Source organism: Acomys minous (assembly GCF_964271855.1).
Source record: "Acomys minous genome assembly, chromosome: 2".
Classification (NCBI taxonomy): domain Eukaryota; kingdom Metazoa; phylum Chordata; class Mammalia; order Rodentia; family Muridae; genus Acomys; species Acomys minous.
The window spans coordinates 145935291-145957031 of record NC_140484.1 but is presented as its reverse complement, the minus strand read 5'-3'; the positions used below and the strand labels follow the sequence as shown (position 1 = coordinate 145957031).

At 51.1% G+C, this 21741-nt stretch overlaps 1 protein-coding gene across 8 annotated transcripts in view; it reads left to right on the top strand.

Moving 5' to 3' along the window:
* The window catches only part of PLEKHA7 (pleckstrin homology domain containing A7), a 203595-nt gene that overhangs the window by 61372 nt on the left and 120482 nt on the right, over positions 1–21741 (top strand). The window contains exon 1 of one of the 8 annotated variants that reach the window (XM_084771587.1): positions 18140–18469. The exons of 6 other annotated variants lie outside the window; for them this stretch is intronic. In XM_084771587.1, coding sequence (XP_084627713.1) covers positions 18390–18469 — 80 coding nt within the window. In that variant the 5' untranslated portion in view covers positions 18140–18389. Of the gene's footprint in view, positions 1–18139; positions 18470–21741 lie in introns of those variants that run through there. One more of the 8 variants, XM_084771589.1, reaches the window with a different exon arrangement.

Genomic DNA, 21741 nt, shown 5'->3' with positions numbered 1-21741 from the left:
GGTCTGGCCTTAAACTCAGAGATCCACCTGCCTCTGCCGGGATCAAAGGCATGCGCCACCACTGCTGGCTTCTGGGAATCAAACTCAGATTGAAGAGACTGGTGGAGGCTGTCCCTGTTCACTCAGAGGTTGCCTGGACAGCCACCTCCCCCATGCTGGTGGGGAGGCTGACCCCACCACCGAGGCTGCCTGGGTTGCTGTCCTCAGGCCCTACTCTAGCTGAGCTGACTTGCTGCTTCTAGACTTGGCTTGTGAAATCCATCATAACCCCTGTGAGACGGGAGAGTTAGACAGTGGCACAGAATTCCCAGCACTGCACCTGGCAAATAGCAAGCACTCGGGGGATGTTATTTAAAATAGTGAGGGGATACTGGGGTAGAAACAGAATGCTTTCCAGCTCTCTGGGAGCTGACAGTTGTGTGTGGGAGGCATGCGTGGAAGGGGCGATTTCTCAGTGTGTGCCGAGTGCCAAGAAGGGTTCCCCAAGTGTTGTGAGAACGGAGAGGCAGCGGGTAAGGAGCTGGGAAGAAGTGACGTGGGCTATGGCAGGGAAGAGAGGTTTTTTTTAGGTTTGTTTATGTGTGTGTGTGTTTGCCCGTGTGTGTGTGTGTGTGTGTGTGTGTGCGCGCCCAGTGCCCATGGAGATTAGAAGACGTTGGATCCCCTGGAGTTGGAACTATGGGTAGTTGTGAGCTGTGGGTGCTGGGAACCAAACATCTGGAAGAGCAGAACACGTTCTTCATCCCGGTGACGTCACTTTATCCCCAGGGAAGAGGGGTTTGATCTGTGGCTTAAGGACCAGGGAGTTGAACAAGGATGCTAGAGTAGAGGGTGACGAGGCTTAGAGAAGGACATTGTCACTGGTGCAGTGGCCTGGAGGTGGCAGTCCAGGGTGAGGGTAGGCATGTGGGTCTAAGGGCGGGTGTGTGAGGTGAGGGTGGGCATGTGGGTCTAAGGGCGGGCGTGTGAGGTGAGGATAGGCTTGCACAAAGGTGCTTGAGAGACTGATGGCAAGGCCAGTGGCACTTGAGCACCGATTGTGAGGGGCGCTGTGGCCATGCTTGGAGACTGGGACTATTCTACACCAGCAAATATTTCCCTTCTTTCCCACCCCACCTCTGCTTTCTCTCTTTGTCTTTGTGTTTGTGGGTGTGTGCATGCAGGTGCACGTGTACACAGAGAGCCAGAAGTTGACACTGGGTGTCCTCTTCTCTACTTTGCACTCAATCCTGTTCTTTTTTTTTTTTTTTTAATTTATTTAATGTTGTGTTCATTGGTGTTTTACCTGCATGTATGTTTGTGTGAGAGTATCAGAAGCTCTGGGACTGGAGTTACATGAGCTGCCATGTGGTTGCTGGGATTTGAACCTTGGACCTCTGGAAGAACAGCCAGTGCTCTTAACTACTGAGCCGCCTCCACAGCCCCCTCCTGGTTTAACGATTTATTTACTTTGTTATATTATGTGTATGGGTGGTTTGCCTGCATGTGTGTCTGTGCAGCACACAGGAACCTAGTGCCTTCATAGCACAGAAGAGGGCGCTCTCTGTCCTCCGCATCTGGGGTTCCAGGTGCTGGGAGATGAACCTGGATCCTCTACTAGAGCAACAAATGCTCTGAACTACGAGCAGCTCTCAGCCCCTGCATCTTGTCTTTTTGAAACAGTCTCTTATTGAATGTGGAGCTCACCAGTTCATCTAGGCTGGCCTGCCGGCAGGCTCCAGGGTCCTGTCTCCACCTGCCGGCAGGCTCCGGGGTCCTGTGTCCACCTGCCGGCAGGCTCCGGGGTCGTGTCTCCACCTGCCGGCAGGCTCCGGGGTCCTGTCTCCACCTGCCGGCAGGCTCCGGGGTCCTGTGTCCACCTGCCGGCAGGCTCCGGGGTCGTGTCTCCACCTGCAGGCAGGCTCCGGGGTCCTGTCTCCACCTGCAGGCAGGCTCCGGGGTCCTGTCTCCACCTGCCGGCAGGCTCCGGGGTCCTGTCTCCACCTGCGCAGCGCTGGGTTATAGATGCAGGTGCCCCGCTTTCTACATGAGTGCCAGTGTCACACTCAGGGCCTCCTTCTTGCAAGGCAACTATTTTTATTAACTGAGCTATCTTCTCAACTCCCAAAGTGCCATGGTCAGATGTCTGTCTGTCTGTCTGTCTATCTATCATCTTCTGTCTATCTATCGTCTATCTATCTATCTATCTATCTATCTATCTATCTATCTATCTATCATCTGTCTATCATCTGTCTATCTGTCTATCGATCTATCTGCCTGTTTATCTATCATCTACCTATGGTGTGTTTTGTGGAGGGATACACGTGTACCCTAGTTTCTGTGTAGAGGTCAGAGGACAGCTTTCAGGAGTCAGTGCTCTCCTCCCATGGTGTAGGTCCCGAGGCTCCGCTCCCCAGGCCCTGACACTGTTTCTCCAGCTCCCACGGATAGTGGCGAACTTACTGCTTCTCTTACTTTTCACACAGAGTTGATGCATGCAGTCCCCTCAGTTGGGGTGGGGCTTTCATCCTTAGGAAGCAGAGCAGCAGCTGAGGAAGTGCACCTGAGCCTGTGTCCTCTGTGGCTGAGTATACGGCAGCCCATGGCTAACAGCAGGTGCATTCAGACCGTGAGAACGTGGGAGTGTCAGTGGTGAGCGCCCTAGCGCCATTTTCTGCGGAAACCTCACGTCAAAGCCTGGACCCTTCACACTCACTCACTATTCCAAGTAGCGGCAAGGAAGGCTTTGTGGGCAGATTCCAGTAGCCTCTGTAGAGGCCCTTGGCGTGTAAGTCCTTCAGCATGTCAGAACAGGCAACACAAGCAATTCACACCCTGCACGTCCCAGACTGCAAGTGTAGCCCAAGTCCAGGGGACTTTCTTTCACCCTTCGCTTTAAGACCTGTATTGTAACGTAAGGAAAGAGGGACCCCGCATGGGGCCTTTGGGACTGGACTGTCTGGAAGAAGGCCGTGGAAGGCATCCCAGGAGGCTTGCACTGGCACCACATGCATGGCTGCTGTCAGCACAGCTCCCCAGGCTGCTGTGGTCTATCCAGGCCTCGGAAAGCTGCCTGACCTCTCGGTAAGAGCCGTGGCTACCACAGTAGGACACTGCTGCCCTCCTGAGGACATGTTGAGAAGGGAGGGACTTCCGCACTAAGGGGGAGGAAGGTTGGTAGTCTCTGCTGTGATGGAGCTGGAGTCCCAAGAGGCAAGTTGTTTCCACCCAAAACAAAGCCAGCATCACAAGGAGCTTGGACACATGGGCAAAGCAGTAGCATCCCCCAGGCCAGATTGACAAGGAACCAGGATTTACAGGACTCCTGATCCTGCTCAGCTGGTGCGGCACGTGAAGGCAAGTCTCTTCCACCCAAATGTGTGTTTCAGCTACCCCTCCTCCTGTCCCCCAACACCCCGTCCCTTGTCCCCTTGCAGTCCTTCATGTCCAGAAAGTTCCAGACACCACAGTGAGCGTTTTTAGTCTGCACTCCACTCAGAAATGGCCAGAGCTTCCACTGCAAAGCTGAAAATGTCCGCCTGCCTGCCTAGCCTCCTCCTCCCAGCAGGCATCCCTGGATTAGCGCCTCAGTTACTGAGGCAGTGTCAGAATCAACTGACAAAGTCCCTCAAAGGCCACGCACCTGCCATGCACCTCATCTCTTCCTTCTTCCCAAGTTCTCAGATGTGGGGGGCATGTGACAGGGAGAGTAGCCATTCTTTTTCCTTTGGTTTTATTTATTTATTTACTTGAGACAGGGTTTCTCTGTGTAGCCTTGGCTGTCCTGGACTCACTTTGTAGACCAGGCTTGCCTCAAACTCACAGCAATCCACCGCCTTTGCCTCCCGGGGTGCTGGGATTACAGGTGTGCGCCACTGCACCCGGCTGAGTTGAGGAAAGTGGACAATAGTCAGTTATGTGGGCTGGTACCGGAGACCGGTGTAGAGACAGGAGGATCAGCTGTGGATGCCAGAAAGAAAGCTAGTGATTCTCGGGATTAGGGGAGTGATGGTGGTTTTGCATTATAGAGACTTATTTCGTGTTAAGCTTGATGGATTGATCAAAGGCATTAACTGTTTTGAGCCCCATAGTCCTCATTTTGGGAATTTGGGGCCAGGGTCCCACTGTGTAGTCCAGGCTGGCCAGACACTCATTATATAGCCCAGGCTGGCCTGGAACTCACAGATTTGTCTGCCTCTGCCTCCTCAGTGCTGGGATTAAAGTCATTCACTACGACACCCAGCTAGGGTCCTTTGCAAACAGCTGCCTTAAAGGGTGACAGCTGAGATGCAGCGTCTACGAATATTTGTGCAATAGTCAGTGCTGCTGACACTGGCTACTGACTGCGGCAGTTATTATCAAAGAAGGGGATGTTTTCCCCAGAATCCTAGGAGGAGATTACTTCTGCGCAGTAAAATGTCTCCAACTGTTGGCTCAGCATGCGTTCAGAGTTTTACCTTCCTGTCTGTTGTATCGCGCCTGAGCATGAGCAGAGGGTTATTTCGGTTTAGTCTTGGGTGTGAGGACTTCTGGGAGATAAGACACACTGCATCTTAAGTGGCGTTTCTTTTTTTATGATCTTTCATTGGCACATATCCATTGTATGTAGTGATGGGTTTCATCAAGGCGTTTTCATACCAATTCATCAAGTACTAGGCTCATCCCCTCTTCTTCTAGATCAGTGGTTGTCAGCCTGCCTAATGCTGCAGTCCTTTAGTGTAATTCCTCATTTTGTGGTGATCCCCCCAACCATAAAATTATTTTTATTGCTACTTCATAACTGTAGTTTGCTACTATTATGAATTGTAATGTAAATATTCTTGGAGATAGAAGTTTGCCAAAGGTCTGGAACCCACAGGTTACAAACAGTTTTGCTTTTATTTATGTCACATATATAAAGGATTTTTTGTTTATAAAAATCTAGAGTCCACAAATTAGAGAAAACATCTGTCTTTTTTTTTTTTTTTTTTTTAGACAGGGTTTCTCTGTGTAGCCTTGGCTGTCCTGAACTCACTTTGTAGACCAGGCTGGCCTTGAACTCACAGCTATCCGCTTGCCTCTGCCTCCCGGGTGCTGGGATTAAAGGTGTGCGCCACCATGCCCGGCACATCTGTCTTTCTAAATCTAACTTATTTAATCTTTTTTGTTGTTAGCCTTTGAAACAATGTGTGTGTGTGTGTGTGTGTGTACACATATATGTATATATACACATACATATCTATACATATGCATATACATATATACAGACACACAAATACATACATCATATATACATTCACACACACACACACACACACACACACATACACACTAAAAAATATTTAAAGGGGGCTGGAGAGATGGCTCAGAGGTTAAGAGCACTGGCTGCTCTTCCAGAGGTCCTGAGTTCAATTCCCAGCAACCACATGGTGGCTCACAGCCATCTATCATGAGATCTGGTGCCCTTTTGTGGTGTGCAGGTGCAGGCAGAGCACTGTATACATAGATAATAAGTAAATAAATAAATAAATAAAGTCTTTAAAAAGAAAAAAAGGACAGGGGGTTTGGTTCCCAGCACCCTCATTGGGTCACAACTGCCTGTAACCCCAGCTTTCAGGGGTTTCATGCCCATTTCTGGCCTCTGGGTACCTCTGCACATGTGTACACACACATGGACTCACCTCTGCACATGTGTACACACACATGGACACACCTCTGCACATGTGTACACACACACATTAATAAATAATAAAATAAGTCTTAGAAAAGCAGGCAGCCTATTACTGTGAAGTACATTTTCCGTGTCCAGTGGAGGGAGGAGCTGTGTGCATCGAACACTCAGACTTGAAAGCTTCAGATCTGTGCGTCCCGCGTCACCATGGCCGCAGAGTGGTATGACACTAGTGCAGCTGGTCTGGATTGAGGTGTGCTGTGAATGTGAGCTACCATCCTAGACTCCAGAGACTTGGTACTATAAACAGACAAATCAATAAGCTGTCAAGGTTGTGTGCTGATCATGTGTTGGAAATTATAATTTTTTACTATGTTGGATCAAGTAAAATACATTAAAATTGATTTTATGTTGAAAATGTGGCTCCTATTTGACCACTTCCCCTTGGTGAGGAGGCCTGGTGGCACTCAGAGAAAGGATAAGCAGGCTACCAGGACGAGACTTGATGACCTATGACCATATAGTGGGGGAGGAGGTCCCCTTCTGTCACAGACCTAGGGGAGGGGAATAAGGTGAAAGTGGGAGGGAGGGAGGAATGGGAGGATACAAGTAAGGGGATAACAATTGAAATGTAATCTGAATAAATTAAATTTTAAAAAAGAAAGAAAATGTGACTCCTTACAGATTTGTGACATTCTGTCTTCTCACACCCCCACGTTGGTTTCTTAAGTCAGTTTGGAGAACCATATTGAAAGGTCAGCAGTAGGGCTGGAGAGCCGGCCCAGCTGTCAGGAGTGCCTATCACTCTTGCAGAGGATCCAAGTTGGGTTCCCAGCACCCAGAACGGGCGTCAGCTGTGTATAATTCCAGTTCCGGGGCCCACACATCTTCTGGCTTCTGTGGGTAACTGCCCTCACATGCCCATCCATACTCAGGCATACGTGTACACTAATAAAACTAAAAAGCAAATTTTTTTTGTTTAGAGACAGTCTCTCTGTGTAGCCCTGTTTGTCCTGGAACTCACTATGTAGACCAGACAAACCTTGAACTCACAGAAATCCTCCTGCCTCTGCCTCCTGAGTGCTGGGATTAAAGGTGCTCACTACAACTGACAACTGTTGTTTGTGTTCCCCTGGTGCTGCAGAGTGATGTTTTTGTCCCGGCTCTTGGCCTCTAGGCCTGCTTTGGAGGGCAGGCTTTGGATTTGAGGCTGCATCAGAGCAGTGCTCCTGAGCTGTTTAACTTGACCTTGAACATCGGTAGTGCTTATTATTACTGGCACTTTCTTCGAGGTCGGAATTTTATGAAGTCCGCTTTAAGGGTATTTAGCAGTTTCTCTTATTTTATAGGACTTTAAGAGCCTTCAACGTCTCTGGGAGGGATGGGAAGAAAATTGTCTGAGTGGAGAAATTGCCTTGCTTAAGTGGAAGCTTTATTGCGGTGCGGTAGAGCCTTTTAGAGTTCGTTTTTGTTTTACGTACGAGTGTTTTGCCTGCATGAACATGGATGTGCCCTGCGAGCGCCTGTTGCCCTCGAAGGTCAGAAGAGGGTGTGATACCTTGAGACTGTGCCTTGTGCGTGCTGGGAACCCGGGGCCTTCCTGCCATTGCTCTCTTCTGCAGAGACCTCTCTCCAGGCCCCATTTTAAAACTGTGCCTTGACACAGAGTTTCTCTGTGTAGCCTTGACTGTCCTGAACTCACTTTGTAGACCAGGCTGGCCTCGAACTCACAGTGATCCGCCTGCCTCTGCCTCCCGAGTGCTGGGATTAAAGGCGTGCACCACCATGCCTGGCTCTTCCTTGGTATCTTTAGCTGTCTCTCTGGCATTCTGTTGCTCTCTCTCTCCCTGTTTGCAGATTACAGTGGAAGTGCCACCTGAAAGCGCCCCCAGCAGGATGAGAAGAGCCCAGTCAGTGCTTAGGTGCCAGCTTTGCGGTACGTGCCACCATCCTGTCTTCTTGTCAGGTGCCCAGCACTCTGGGCTTTCTCCTCCAAGGTGGCCACCTTTTGTGTGCTCGAGGCAGGTTGGGACAGTAGGAGAAATAAAAGAGATCCAGGGCTGCAGACGTTGTTGGCAGTGGAAGCTAGGACATCAGGGCTGCCTCAGCTGCCCCTCTGTCCTCACAAGAGCCCTGCAGCCTCTGGCTCCCTCCCGAGATTAGTTTTCTATGCAGTGAGGTAGAGTCTCAACCCTGGATTATTCAGCCACATGACTTCAGGAAAGCCACTTAACGCTCTGGGCCACACTTTTCTTTTCTCTGCACTAAGGGAAGGTTAATGGAGTGCACACGTGATTTGTTGTTCTTTGGTTTTGTTTTGTTTGAGACAGGGTCTCTACATAGCTCTCCTGGAACTCACCACATAGACCAGGCTGGCCTTGCACTCACAGAGCTCTCTGCCTGCCAGGTTCAAATGCTGGGACTAAAGGCTTGGTTTTGTTTTTGAGACAGGATCTCATGTAGCGCAGACTTTCCTCCACCTCTCTCTATAGCCAAGGATGACCTTGAACTCCATCTGCCTCAACCTCCTAAATGCAGAGATTAGAGGCCTGGGCCACCAAGTCTGCTTTGTGTGGTGTTAGATCTTGAACCTAGGGTCTCAAGCAGGCAGCTTAGCCACACCCCTAGCCGCGAGCAGATACCTGTGAGAGTGCAGAGAGCCTCTGTGAACACAGGGTTCACTAGGTGAGTGTCCTCTGTGCGAGCTGCCCTCAGCACAGCAGTGAGCAAACCTGCAGATGCCCCTTAGCAACGATTCCCAGCCTTTGGCCCGAGACCCCTTCTCAGGGACCCTTTCTCAGGGGTTACATGTCACGTATCCTCTATAGCACACATTTACACTACGGTTCACAACAGAGGGCACGACTGAAATGATTTTGTGGATGAGGGTCCCCACAACATGAGGAACTGTGTCTAAAGCTTTGAGAAGCCACAGAGGCCTTTAATTCTGCCTCAGTCAAGTGGACCACCTTGGACTTGCCTATAGGAAGCGAAGAGTACTGGATTCCTTTGCTCTTTTTCTTCCTCCTCTCCTCGCCCCTCCTTCCCTTTGGAGCTAGGTATCAAACCTAGGACCTGGGTATCCTGGGTAAGCACTCTGCCATTGAGCTGTATCCCTGGCCCAAGCTATCTTAAAGATGGCACTGATCTTAATTTTAAACACTGATTATGTCAGGCTGTTTATTTACTTTTGAAAGAGCGCCCACAGACACAAAGATCCTGACAGCCAGCAGGGGGCAGGAGAGAGGAGATTCTTCTGTCCAAAGCCCCCGTCCCATCCCCACACTTCTTCTGAGTGCCAGGCACTCTACTGGAGCCAAAGACACAGGGTGGTGAGCCTCACCACGAACATAGGCCAGCAGGGCGGCTGCTCAGCCACCTGCTCCCCGCAAGAGGCAAGCAAGCTCCAAGCGCTGGGGAGTTATGAAAGAGGCCGTCTGACACGGACGTTTTCCTGGTGGCCCTGCCCTGGGTTCTTCCTGCCCAGCCCCTGTTTGGCTTGGCACACTGGTGCCTGTCTGTGTTCTCTCTCCCGGTTTCCAATCCACTTCTCCGGCCTTATCTGGGTCGCAGCAGATCTGATGCCAGCGTAGTGCAGCCGCCTTTGGTGCTCACCACAGTCAGTTACCCCTTGCAGGGCAGTTCCTTCATCCCTGGGCCCTCCGAGGGCAGAGCCTGCCCTTTGTTGTCTTTGCTTTATGTGTCCTGACCCCATGTGACCGTACACCCTTGGTGACTGACTCTTGTCCTGCTTGCCCAGCTCGTTACCCCAGGCCCTTCATGGAGTGGTGATAGCAACAATTGCTTCAAGGCGAGGTGGGGCGCCTGCATGTGGCCCCGGTCCTGGGATGGGCATGCTGTTCACATTGTCCCTAGTTGCCACAGGTAGGGAGACTGAGGCAGAGGAGGGAACCAGCTTGCTGAAGGTCACATCACTGATTGGAGTTGCTCTGAAGTTTGTCCGGACATAGCCGGATTCTCTCTGCCTGCTCCTGAGCCCGAGCCTGGGTCACTGCTTATCCCTTGGCGGTCACAGCAGCGCACTGGGGTGGTGGTGGTGGTGTGAGGGGGTGTCTGGCAAATTCATGGCTGCTTCTGACAGCTGCTGACTTCCAGCCCCTCAAGTCTGGGGAGAAGAAAGCCCGCACCTGGGCTGGCAGAGTCCTCAGGATGCATTCTCCCTGGCCTCTGCACATGGTGAATGTGTTTATTGAGCTTGTCACACGGTCTCCTGAAGTGCAGGCACATTGAAGATGGATATTATTTTCATAAAAGCCACTGGGGAGTAAGGGGAAGGAGAGACAGTTTGGGCATCTGAAGGAATAATTGGATTTATGCAGTAATTGTGGGAAGTGACAACATGCCAGGATCTGCACCGGATGGTGCTTGCGGGTTGGATTGGTCAGGCATGTGTTTTTAATTACTTTGCCTCTGTTGTCATTATTTTAATAGAGACCTAATTTTGAGAATGGGGTTCATTATTTAATTAAGCTTTATTCAACAAGGTTGGCAAATGAGCGCGTCTTGTGGCTCAGTGCTGCCCCCTAGTGTGTAGTGTGTTGATTGTCAGTCTTCAAAAATTCTAGGCAATAAAATATATTTCAGATTGCATCAAACATGAGTTGATGCTGCTACAAGGTTGCCAGTACTCAGGACAAACACAAGCATCAGTCGTCACTGTGTGCTCAAGGCCTGCCAAGACACTGGTTCCAGCAACTTCTGGTGATTTACAAATGCCAGGCAAAAGCTGTCCTTTTCCTTTGCTCCCTGGAGAAGGAGCCTCATCACAAACACATGTGGCCTGCACATGGGATTTGGAATAATTGCTGCCTTCAGGTTTGTTAGAGAAGACAGGTCCCCGAGGACGGGCCCTGGTGGTGTTTGTATGTATGAGGAGGCGTTTGGTTCTATCTTAGGCCTGCTAGGCTCAGGAAGGGTTTTGGCTCCAGACAGTATTGAGAAAATGTCATAATTTTAATGTCTGCAAAGTTGTGCTGCCAGGCTGCTGTTTGCTTCACACTCACCACGCGTGTCTGCACTCTGAAAGACTCTTGGGAAGGGCGGCAGGCTCAGGAAGAGCATGGGCAGGGCCCAGATTCATCTGCGAGAGATTCAGGTCCAGTCTGCGCTTGCTCCTCTGCGTGGCTTTGACGGGTCTCACTGGAGGATGAACCAGCTGGTGTGGGATTGGTGGTGATCTTGTCTGAGTGCCGGCGACCACAGAGTCACCATGCGCATGTGGGAGATGGGCGTTTACTCTCTTCCTCCAGATTACTGTGGAGGTAATTAGGAAAGGGAAGAAACAGGAACAGTGTGCTAAATAGAAACTGGATTTGCTTGTTTGTTTGAGGTCCTTTATCACTGTGTAGATCAGGCTGGCCTCCAGCTCACACCTGTGTAGACCAGGCTGGCCGCCAGCTCACACAGATCTGACTGCCTCTGTCTCCCAAGTGCTGGGATTAAAGATGTCTGCCTTCACACCCTGTCTAGACCTGTGTTTTCTTTTTAAACATAAAGAGATCAAACTATAAGTGTGTTTTATGTCTTAATTAGGATATTTCCTCCTCCTAATCTTTAATTACTCTCTGCACGAACAACCTTTATTGACGAGATGGCTCTGACAGCCCGACATCGGGACTGTAGTAGCTGAGCTCTCTCTTCAGAAATTTATTTCTTCATCCTGGTCCACAGTGGATTCTAAGCAGCCTGTGGGAAGGGACAAGATGACTTAAAAAAAAAAAAAAGTTAACACGAGACTGTGCATCCAGCTAGGAGCTAAAGCCCCGGGGCCCGAGGGTGGGAGCAGTGCCTCTGGCTGAGGCGCACACGGTTCTGGGGGCTGTGGACACACGGCCGCCTGGTCACCAACAATCCAGCTCTTCTCAGAAAATGCGCTCCCCAGAACCCTTTCCCAACCTCCAGCACACTCTCTCTTCCTGAGAGCCCAGGAGGTGTCAAGAGGAAATTGTTTTATCAGGCCACATGCTGTGACCTGGTGGCAGCGGGGACCTTTGGAAGATGCCATCGTGGGGAGCTTATTTTAGGACATTTTTTATAGCCACAACACGTAGACCTTGCACGTGGCTCCGGGGCCTCATTGTGGTGGGCTGCAGCGATAAGGGACCAAAACCAGAAGTGTGGAAGGGAAGGGAAGGGATGCTGGGTGCTAACCTTGTGCCCCGGGGCCAGAGTGCACTAGGTGGCCTTCTGGGGGTCATCAGGAAGCAAGCGTGCTGCTGCCCAGAAAGCGGAGCCAGCCGAGATGTATGTAGACCCTGCTGGGTCACAAAGGGTGGGCCAGGCTGTGCTGCTGTGAGCCTCAGAGGGAGTCCTTGCTTGTCACAGTCAGCCAGAGGTTCGTAGCTAGAGAGCCCCTCACCGTATCTTCCCGCTGACTCCGTGGCTCCTGCTAGACACGTCCAGTGCACATGGATTTGGACTCCCCTTTGCCTCATGCCCCTGTTTCTCGGCCAGGAACGTGGAAGTAGTCTGGAGTTTTTTGGTTTTGTTTTGGTTTGGTTTTTTTGCTTTGTCCTTGTAAATCCCATCCACAAGCGTCGTTTCTAGCTTCAGGCTGTTGGGCCAGCTCCTACCCTGTCTCCCCCCCTGTCCCCACCCCACCCCCCTCCCCATGCAGGGACCTCTTCTCCTTTTCCCCATTTGTGTGTTGTCACTGGCGCTGCACTCAGGCTGTCTGCACGGACCAGCAGGCATGGGTTACTTACCTTATTTCATTATGCCTTGGTTTCACTGTCTGTGAAATCAGGGCAGCAATAGGGCTCATACCAAAAAGCTTTCAGGAGGATTAGTCTTTCACACGGACGGAGTTCTTAGCACAGCCCAGAGCACACAGCTAAGCAATGACTGAATAGTCAGATTTTACTTGTTGCCACTGATTTCCAGGCCATTCTCTGTGTAGAAGCTACAGAAACCTTTGTAAGAAACGAGTTTGATCTTGTCTCTTCCAGCCCATTCCCACAAGGAACTACATGGCCATAGGCAGCTCCACTTGTGCCTTCCTGCCTTTCCCCTGGCTACCAGGTGCCCTCACACATGGTATTTCCATGCCAGCGATACCCTCGGCTTAGGCCTTTGCTGACGCCCTCCTGGCCTTACGTGGCCTGCTTCAGTCTTTACCTGGACTCCTCTGTTCTGTCATTACTGTATCCCCTGTGCTTTCTGTGCCTTCCTTGGAGAAGCCCTAGTCAGCACTTACCACTTCTTTTTTCACCTAGATTTTGTTTTATTATTTTATGTGTATGAGTGTTTTGCCTGTGTATATGTCTGTGTGCCACATGCATGCCTGGCGCCTGAGGAAGTGGTGAGCTTCTATGTGGGTACTGGGAATTGAACTCAGGTCTCTTGCAGAAACAAGTGCTCTTAACTGAGCCAACTGTCCAGCCCCAGTGACGTCATCACTTCTTGTTTCCCGTGTCCCCCACACAGACCTCAGATCTGTTATCCAATCCTTATAACCCCACAGTGGGGGGCGTGTGTTTAAATCCTGTTTTAGATATGAAGAAATGAGACTCTGAGAAGGAAAAACATCTCATACCAGGTCACCCAGCCGTGACGAGAAAGAGCCTAGACTTTACTCAGGTCCAAGTCCGTGGATGTTCTAGATGCTCAGTATGGTGAGATGGGAGAGTTCCTTCCTGGCTCAGACTCTGCTGGTGTCAGGACCACACCATCCCTATCTGAGAGTGAACAGACTTCCATTCCTGTGGGTTTTCATCCATCATGCTGTAGTCTTGTGTGGGGTGAGAGCTCGTGAGAGGTACCTGTTAGTTTCTGTGTAGCTTTGATTATGAACTGGTCCGAGACTACCTGTATGCTCCGGTGGTCCGTGTGCTACACTAACCTTTTTAAAGTGTCAACAGTCTCATAGCTGGGCTCCAAGCTGCAAGTAGCCAAATCTCCAGAGAGCTAGCTTACTCAGACTTCAGCTGGGAACAGCACTGAATGGTCCTGGATCTGAGCCTCACACCACCACATAAATATACAAACAGACAACTAAACGGCACAGAACAAGCACTGGCTTCCGCACTCTCTCTAGACTTTTTCTTTTAGATGATCTGGGGTAAGTCCCTGGACATAACACTTGGAACCCAAAGTTATTCCAGTCAAAGTGGAAGGTGATAACTCTGTGGCAGTGTGTGTGCTGTAGCTAACTTGATGTTTTATGTCTTTTTTTCTTCAGTTTACAGTGTTTATGTATATGCTTGTCTGCAGTGTGAGTATGCCATGTGAGTGCAGGTACCTGTGGAGTCCAGAAGAGGGAGTCAGATCCCCTGGAGCTGGAGTTACAGGCAGTTTTGAGCCGCCTAGCGTGGGTACTGGGAGCCAAACTTGAGTCTCCTACAAGAGCAGTAAATGCTCTTAAGCACTGAAACATCTCTCCAGCCCGTTAATTATTATTTTTTGATCAGAACTCTTTATTTGGATTGCTTTGGTCTCTGACCAGTGAGCAGGGAGCTGATTCACCCCAGGCCCCACATCTCATGCACTTTGGCCACTGTGTTCAGTGTCTGTCCTGGACTCAGCTTTCTGGTCCAGTGGAAGCTACTTTCCAAATTCGGGGTTGCTTGTGTTTTGATACAGGGTCTCTCTGTATTGCAGCCCAGGCTGGCCTGGGGCAGCTCCTAATCGTCCTGCCTCTCTTCTTAGAGTGCCCGGATCTCTGGCTTTGGCCCACCCCGCCTGATGTTGAGGTTTGTTTTTGTTAACTTCCTTCCCAGAAACAGCTCTGGAGTAATCAGAGTTCCCGGCCTTAATGGCTTTCCTCCCCTCTGTTCTCCCTCTAAATAAAGGCTTCGTGTTTTAATAGGCACAATAACAGTAAAATTAGCTTGATTAGGCTCCAGGTGGATTTAAAAGGTAAAGTAATGGCATCTCCGCCTGACTCTGCCATGTGTTTTATTTTGTGCACAGAATGTGAGTGTCACAGTGACTGGGGGTTTGAAAGGATGATTGAATTAAAGTGGCCGTCTTCAGATCCTGCCTTGTGGTTTTTAACCTATTGTAATCTGAGGAGCCCGGACCAGCAGCTTGGAGCCCACCTGCCTTCTGTCCTTGAGTCATGCTGTACCTCAGGTGTTCGCACAGCTCCTCCCACCTCTGCTGATCCCTCTCTGAGCGCTCACAGTGGGACGCAGGGCCTGTAAGAGGGCTTAGCCAGCAAAGATGCCTGCTGCCAACTCTGACAACTGCCGGTTCGAATCCCAAGCCCCACGTGGTGGCAGGCGAGGACCCATTCCTGCCATCAAGCTTCTTCATGTGTCAGGGCTCGTGCCCGTCCCTCCCTTCCCCCTTTCTGAAGAATAATACTCATCACTGGACACCTTTTGCTGAAAACCCACAGCTAGCAGCTCCCTTCTTCACCTGAAAGTCCCCTTGTACACGTCCATTAACTAGCAGAGCCTCACGCTGGGGTGCTAGCTACTCTGCCCAGGTGCTTTTTCATCTCCCGCTAAAAGGGAACCCCGATTGCCAGCAGGCTCTCTAGTAAGAGGAAGCAGAGGCACAGAGCACCCACCCACTTGCCAGCTGCACCTAGTTTAATGTGTGACTTGCTAACTAGTGTTTATCTGTGTGCTTGGTGGCCCCCTAAGGCCTTAGAAAAGTAAGATTTTTGTTCTTTTCCTTTGGATCAAGGGCGTTGGTTTTATGTTCTCAGAGCTCACTAAGAACCCAGAATATCTAACCTAGCACTTGAATAATATAATAATTAACATATAATGATAAGGTTTGGGAGCAGGGGGCAGACCCCTTAGCCCCTGGTCATGCCTGTCTCATTTTGGAATCTTTACTAGGTTTCTGGGCATTGTCAGATTAGAAGCACAGCCCAGGAGGTAAATGTAAAAATAATTTTCCTGTCAGTTTTTTTCTGCGTGGTATCCTAGCGACAATGGAGTGGCTGTCCTTGGGTGTTGGCACCAGCTGGCACAGTGTCAATGCTCACCAAAAGGAGGGCTGTGAAGGGCACAGTCAGAGTTGGCCTCTTAGGACTCAGTGCAGGGGCTGGAGAGATTTCTCAGTGGTTAGCCACACATATTGGGTCTCACTCTGTAGCCCAGGCTGATCTAGAATTCATAGCAATCCTTCTGCCTCAGCCCCTCAAGCATTGTGATTATGGGCATGTACCACCCTCACCTGGATTTTTAAAGGTTTCCTAAATTACTTTTAGCAGCATTCTATGATCTGATCATCAAAATAATATATATTTATTGTCAGACAGGTTAGCCAAACCAGAAATCTCAAGGAAAGAGCTAAAACCCTGCCACTGTTCTGATGTTGTTCCACACTGGCAGATAACATGGTGTCTGCTTTACTGAACTGCACACTGATAGGTTCTAGAGTTAGGGGGCAAGGTTTAAAAAAAAATCATGAAATTAGATATACCCAAGACACTGTGGACAGTGATGTGTGCGTACTGAAGTTTGAAGACTTGTGAGCTAGAAGAGTAACTGACACATCTCTACCAGAAGGCAGGGCAGGACAATTCCCCTTTAAGACAAGATCCAATCCCCAGTGGTGAGTGTGTGTGTGTGGGGGGGGGGGGGGAAGACTTGAGCTGTATCCTGTTTGTCTGGAAGGTTTGCTCCATTCTGTTTTAATATTAGGGTTTTATAGCTCTAATATGGGCTAATAGATTTACTTGTGAGGCTCCTGAGCTATAGCAGAGCATGTTTGCTGCAGGGCATGGGTCAAGTCAGCTATTGAGGAAAAAAAAAACCAAAAGGAACACCAGGCAGCTCATGGAAAGAAAGTGCTTTCCACTTGCCCAGTCCACACGTGCACACAGAGTCAGGACCATTTGACTTGGAGTCTCCCGTTTATTCTACAGTAAGTATTATAGGTATATCTTTTATTTTTTGAAGACAAGGTCTCACTCCATAGACCAGGTTGGCCTGGTGGAATTCACAGAGCTCTGCTGGCCTCTGCCTCCCGAGTGCTGGGATCAGTGTGTCATTTTTAAACTTGGACATATTTTACTCTACGGCTGCACCATAGTGTATTAGCTAGGCTCTTACGTGTGTGTGCCTGTATGCAAATGATGACACCAGTGAGCCCTGGGTGAATCTTTGTGTCCACCCGGATGTGCATTTTGTAGATAAATACTGTGGAACTAATGGATCACGGGAGTGGAGTGCTTTTAAGGCTTTTATTTCATATTGCCAAATTATCCACAGGCACGCTGTACGCTTCCTACAGCAGGTCTGTTTCCGCGCACTCACCTGGAAACTATTCAAGAGACTCTTCCACAGCATTCCTGTTCTTTGTTGCCTGGCTCGTTTGTCTGGGTGAAGTTTTTGTTTTTTGTTTTTTTAATAGTGAGGCCAGAGATGAGTGAAGGCTGGTGGCTGGCTTCTTGTGGAAGGGCGGGGCAGCTAACAGAAGGGGAGCTTGCTATCTGTTTAGTTCAAACTATTCTTGATAGACGTCTGGTGATGTTGTAGTGATACTTAAAGGGCACATGCAGTTTTAACAAGTGTATTTGGTATGATCTTTTAGGTTTCTTTATTTTCCTTTTAAAATTTTTGCGCGTATAGGTGTTTTGCCCACATGTATGTACACTGCACGTGTGCCTGTGCCTCAGAAGGCTGGAGCTGGAACTGCAGGCAGGTGCAGGATGTAAACCCAGGTCCTTTGGGGAAGCAGTTGGTGCTATTAACCATCTTTCCAGGCCCTGGTTTCTTTTCATTTTTGTATGATTGTGTGCACGTGTGTTTGTATGTGTGTATTCATGTGTGCAATTGTGCACATAGAGGCCAGAGACTGATTGCTTCCCACCTTCTGTATTGAGTTTGGGGTCCCCTGCATTGCTCCCTCCAGGCCTCCGTACTTCTGTGACCACTGTGATGAGTTCGCTCAGTGTTTAAGCTCCCGTCCTGACTAGACTATCCGGACTGTGAGTTCAGGAACCTTCCCTAGTGTGTAGCTGCAGGCACATCCTGAGCCTTATTTTTATTTGAATATTTAGATGCTAATGAATGAATTAGAAGTGTGTGTGGTTTGCTGGGTGTTCTAGATTCTGACTGCCTGCAGGAGCAGAATTCAAGTCCCCTATTACCAAGGACACAGTTGGAGCTGCCAAAGCCGGAAGGCATGGTCTGCTTGCTAGAGCCTATCAGTGGACCCCCAGGGTTTGGGGGTCAGCAGCCACATCTAACCAACATTCTTTCCTGGCTTACCAGAATCAACAGAGGAATTCCTTAGGTGTTATTAAAACGGAGGTTCCAGAAACGTTGTGCGGAAGAGAATTCAAGGTCAGGGCTCTCAGAAGGTTTTCTGGCGGTGCGTGGACATCACACCCTGTCACCTACAGCCCGGCCCTTACAGTTGATGGGTGCTTGCTGCAAGGGCTTGGCATAGCTATTGGTGGCTGGCTAGGCGCCAGAGCGCCGCAGTGCTGAGGCCGCAGGTCCTGCCCTCCCCGCGCGCTTGCCTCCCTCCCCTCCTCCATCTCAGCCTCCTCCAGTTTGCAGCATCCTCTGTGAGGAAAGGAATGTGCCAGTCTGGGACGCTCCGTCCTGGCCGCCCGGCAGCACCTAGGGCGCCCTCTGGACTGCCAGGGACTGGCGTCTGGCGCTGCGCGGCGCGCTTGGCTCGGCGCTGATGTCAAGTGGGTGTGGGCTCTTCAGAAAGGCCCTGGAGAGGACGAGGAGGGCGCAGGATGCGCCGCGGGCGCGTGGAGGCCGTGGCACGTTCCTTGGCTCAAAGCTGTTGACCGGTGGTCCACTGGGGCCGGAGCGGGCGCATGGAGCCTTGGCGCTGTCCTCTCCGGGATGTGCACCCCGCCGCCCTGGGGTGCTGGGGAGAGCCGCGGGCAGCCTGCAGGTGTGTGCACGCACGAACTTTCTCGGGCAGGACGCTGGGATCGTGGGCTGCGTGGGCTGCGTGGGTCTGGTGCTTTGTGTCTGGGTGCGGCGGGTTGGGGGAGAATTCCGCCGGCCCCTGGCTAATCTCCCCTTGGGAAGGGCGCGCCGGTAGCTGCCCAGTCCGGTTAAGAATCGCGTCTCCAAGTCCTGGCTGTGTTCATGGTAACAGGATTCTCTCTCTGCAGACAGCAGGGCTTTCCAATATCGCCCGTGGTGCTTGGGAACTGAGAGGCCCCAGAGGCGTGGGAGCTGCGGGTCGGGTCGGAGCCTGGTTCTGAAGGAGGCGGGAGGTAGCCGGTGGTTCTGTGCCGGTCGCTGATCCACCTCCCTGCTCTCCCGGAGTCTTTTCTTGTACACTTGCGAAAGCCAGAAGCTGGCTGTGGAAAGGTCAGGGGTCAGCCCCTCGTGAGTGACATCTCAGGTGTCATACACTCCTTCCTAGAGGAAGGCAGGGGGCTTTGTTCCAGGCTCTCTTTGCACTTGGGGGGTCTAGGGCTGAGGCTCCGATCTGTCACTCATCTTTCTTGGCAACATCAGCTCCTGGTAGGCAGGTTAATTATTAATATGTATCGGCTGGTGACAGGGACTTGGAATGAGATTGGTGGGACTCGGGTCCCCCCCCCCCCCGTCTCCCCCCCCCCGTCTCCCCCCCCCCCGTCTCCCCCCCCCCTCTCCTTTGGCCTTTTCATCCCATGATACTGCAGTGTGTATTCCCAAGGAGAGCGTGGGCATTCTCCTAGGAACCCCGGTACTCGGGAGGGACCCCCTTTTGCTGTCCGGGATAGGCAGACTCCCTAGGGAGGACAAGCAAGACAATATCCCTTGATTTTTTAAAAAATCTTTTTAACAGTTTGTTGTACCTTTCTCTTTGCCTTTGAACCAACTGCACTCTAACAGGGGACTGAGTTTTTTCAGTGTGCACCTAGAATTGGAACTGCAAACGCTATCTGCAGTGCCCCACACTCTACAGTGCCTCTGGTGTTGCTTTGAGGACCTTGGTCTGTGCAACCCCTGGCAGGAGGACCTGATAGTGGTACCCAACCTGCGCCTCCAAGCAGCGTGGGAGACAAGCCTAGGCCTGTAACTTTGGGGGCAGGTTGGAGTGAAGAACGCTCCCTTGGGCAGTTTCAATTTCCTTTCTTGTCTTGGCAGGAGAGCATGGGGTCCGTCACTGTATAGACACTAGGTGTGCTGTACAGCTGTGGTATTTATACCCTGGCCACAAGGAGCGGGAACGGAAGGGGAAGAGCCCAGCCTGCTGAGGGCCTGGATGAAAACAGGCTCTGGGGACAGAGGGAAGCGAGCATGAGAGCTGACACCTTCGGCCTTCTCACAGTGTTGAGTCTTGAGACCTGGCAAGCTGTGATGGACTGCTTTCCCAGCCCAGCATAGAGTGCCCGGCCTGGTAAATGGAGGGCCGAAGGGTTTGTGCAGAGTGTGGTGGACCGCTGGAAGTGGCCAGAGGCGGTTTTACAGAGGAGGGAGGGCGTGGGAGTGGAGGGCAAGGAGGCCACTGTCAGCTCTGCCTGTGGCTCTCTGCTGGCTGACAGAGGCTCTGAAACTGGCCTGGTGCACTCTGCATTCCAGCTTTCTGGAAACTTCCTCAGCAACTTGGCTCATCAGGTTCCTCCCTCCCCGCCCCCCCATCTCCAGCTCTGCGGGCTGGCCACTCCAGTGGCTGCTTAGGCAGTGCCACCTCACCTAGTCTTCCAGGCCTTGTCTATCAGGAAACGGCTTTTCCCTGGTATCCTGGATAACTGGGTTTCTTCAGCAGGTTCTGCTGCTCTGTCACTCCCAGCACTCAGCAACGCTGTCTTCTCCAGTCATGACCCAAGCTATTGGTGCTGTGTGGAGGGCTCAGAGGCAGCTCCGACTGTGAGGCAGTTGTCCTCTGTTATGGGAAGTTGGCCCAAACCCGACGTCTAATAGTGTGTGCCATTCACGTCAAAGCATTCGCTGATAATGGTCCCCATCTCCATCTGGCGACGCTATCTAAGGGGATTCTGTCAAGAACGGTGGGTAATAGCTAGGCACTGCGAGCTGGGTAGGAAGGGAGCAGTGGTTGGAGCACTTGGAGGGAAGGCCAGACAGCTTCCAGGAAGGCTTTGGAGTTACAGGGTGGGCTGTGGGGTCAGAGGATGGGGCGTGACCGTTTGGGACTGCTCCCCTCACCTCCTGGTCTCTCTGCTCTGAGTGAAACAGGGAGGCCTCAGCTGGACACTGACTCCAGGGAGCCGCTTCTTAGGGTGAGAGCGGGGTACTCTGAAGGCTTGTTCTGATCAGGGATAGGGAGGAGATAGAGAAAAAGACCTGGCAACTTTGGTTTTGCAAACAAAGATCCAACTCCTGGGGGTTGTACTGTCTCTTGTGAGGGAAAAGCAGGGGTGTCAATATTCTAGGCATGTGTGCTGTGGGCTACAGGAACAGAAGGAGAGAGGATAAAGGGTTGACTGAGGGTTGATCGGGTGTGTCATTGTCTCCGTGGACCTGGGTGTGAACTCAGTGTCTGCTTTGTGTCTCTGAGGCGGAGTCAGTTTCTTCACCTGTGAAATAGGGATAAGGAAACCCCACCCCAGCCCCATTCTTGGGAGGATTATAGGAGCTGTTTGAAAGGATTTAGCACAGTGCTGACTAATTGGCAGCCACAGGATCATTGGGCCATCAGGCGGGGGAGCTGTTGTTTTCAGGTAAGAAATAAGAATGCTAGAAACCACATCTGCACTCTTAGGTATCAGATGTGACAACTGTCCCGAAGGGTTTAACTGGATTTGAACATCAAACTCAGCTTCCAGCCTCCAGGACTGAATGAGGACTTTGGAGCCCCACTGAGAGGTGTCCTACCCCTGACCAGCCTGTCACTGACTCTGGAGCCCCACTGAGAGGTGTCCTACCCCTGACCAGCCTGGCACTGACTCTGGAGCCCCACTGAGAGGTGTCCTACCCCTGACCAGCCTGGCACTGACTCTGGAAGGACCAGCACAGGATCCTGTGTGAGAGTGGCACGGCTTCCCGTGTAGTGCCTGTGTGCCTGGGGCTGTTGAACACGCCTCCTTGTTTTGTGTCATTGAGTTCTTGACAGTTTTAGGGGCAGATCCTACCCTTCCCATTTTATTGATGAGGAAGTTGAGCTGTTAGGAATTATATTGATTGCCTTTTCGAAACCATCATTTGGGCTGGGTGGTGGTGCTGCCTTTAATCCCAGCAGGCAGGTGGCTGTGAGTCTGAGGCCAG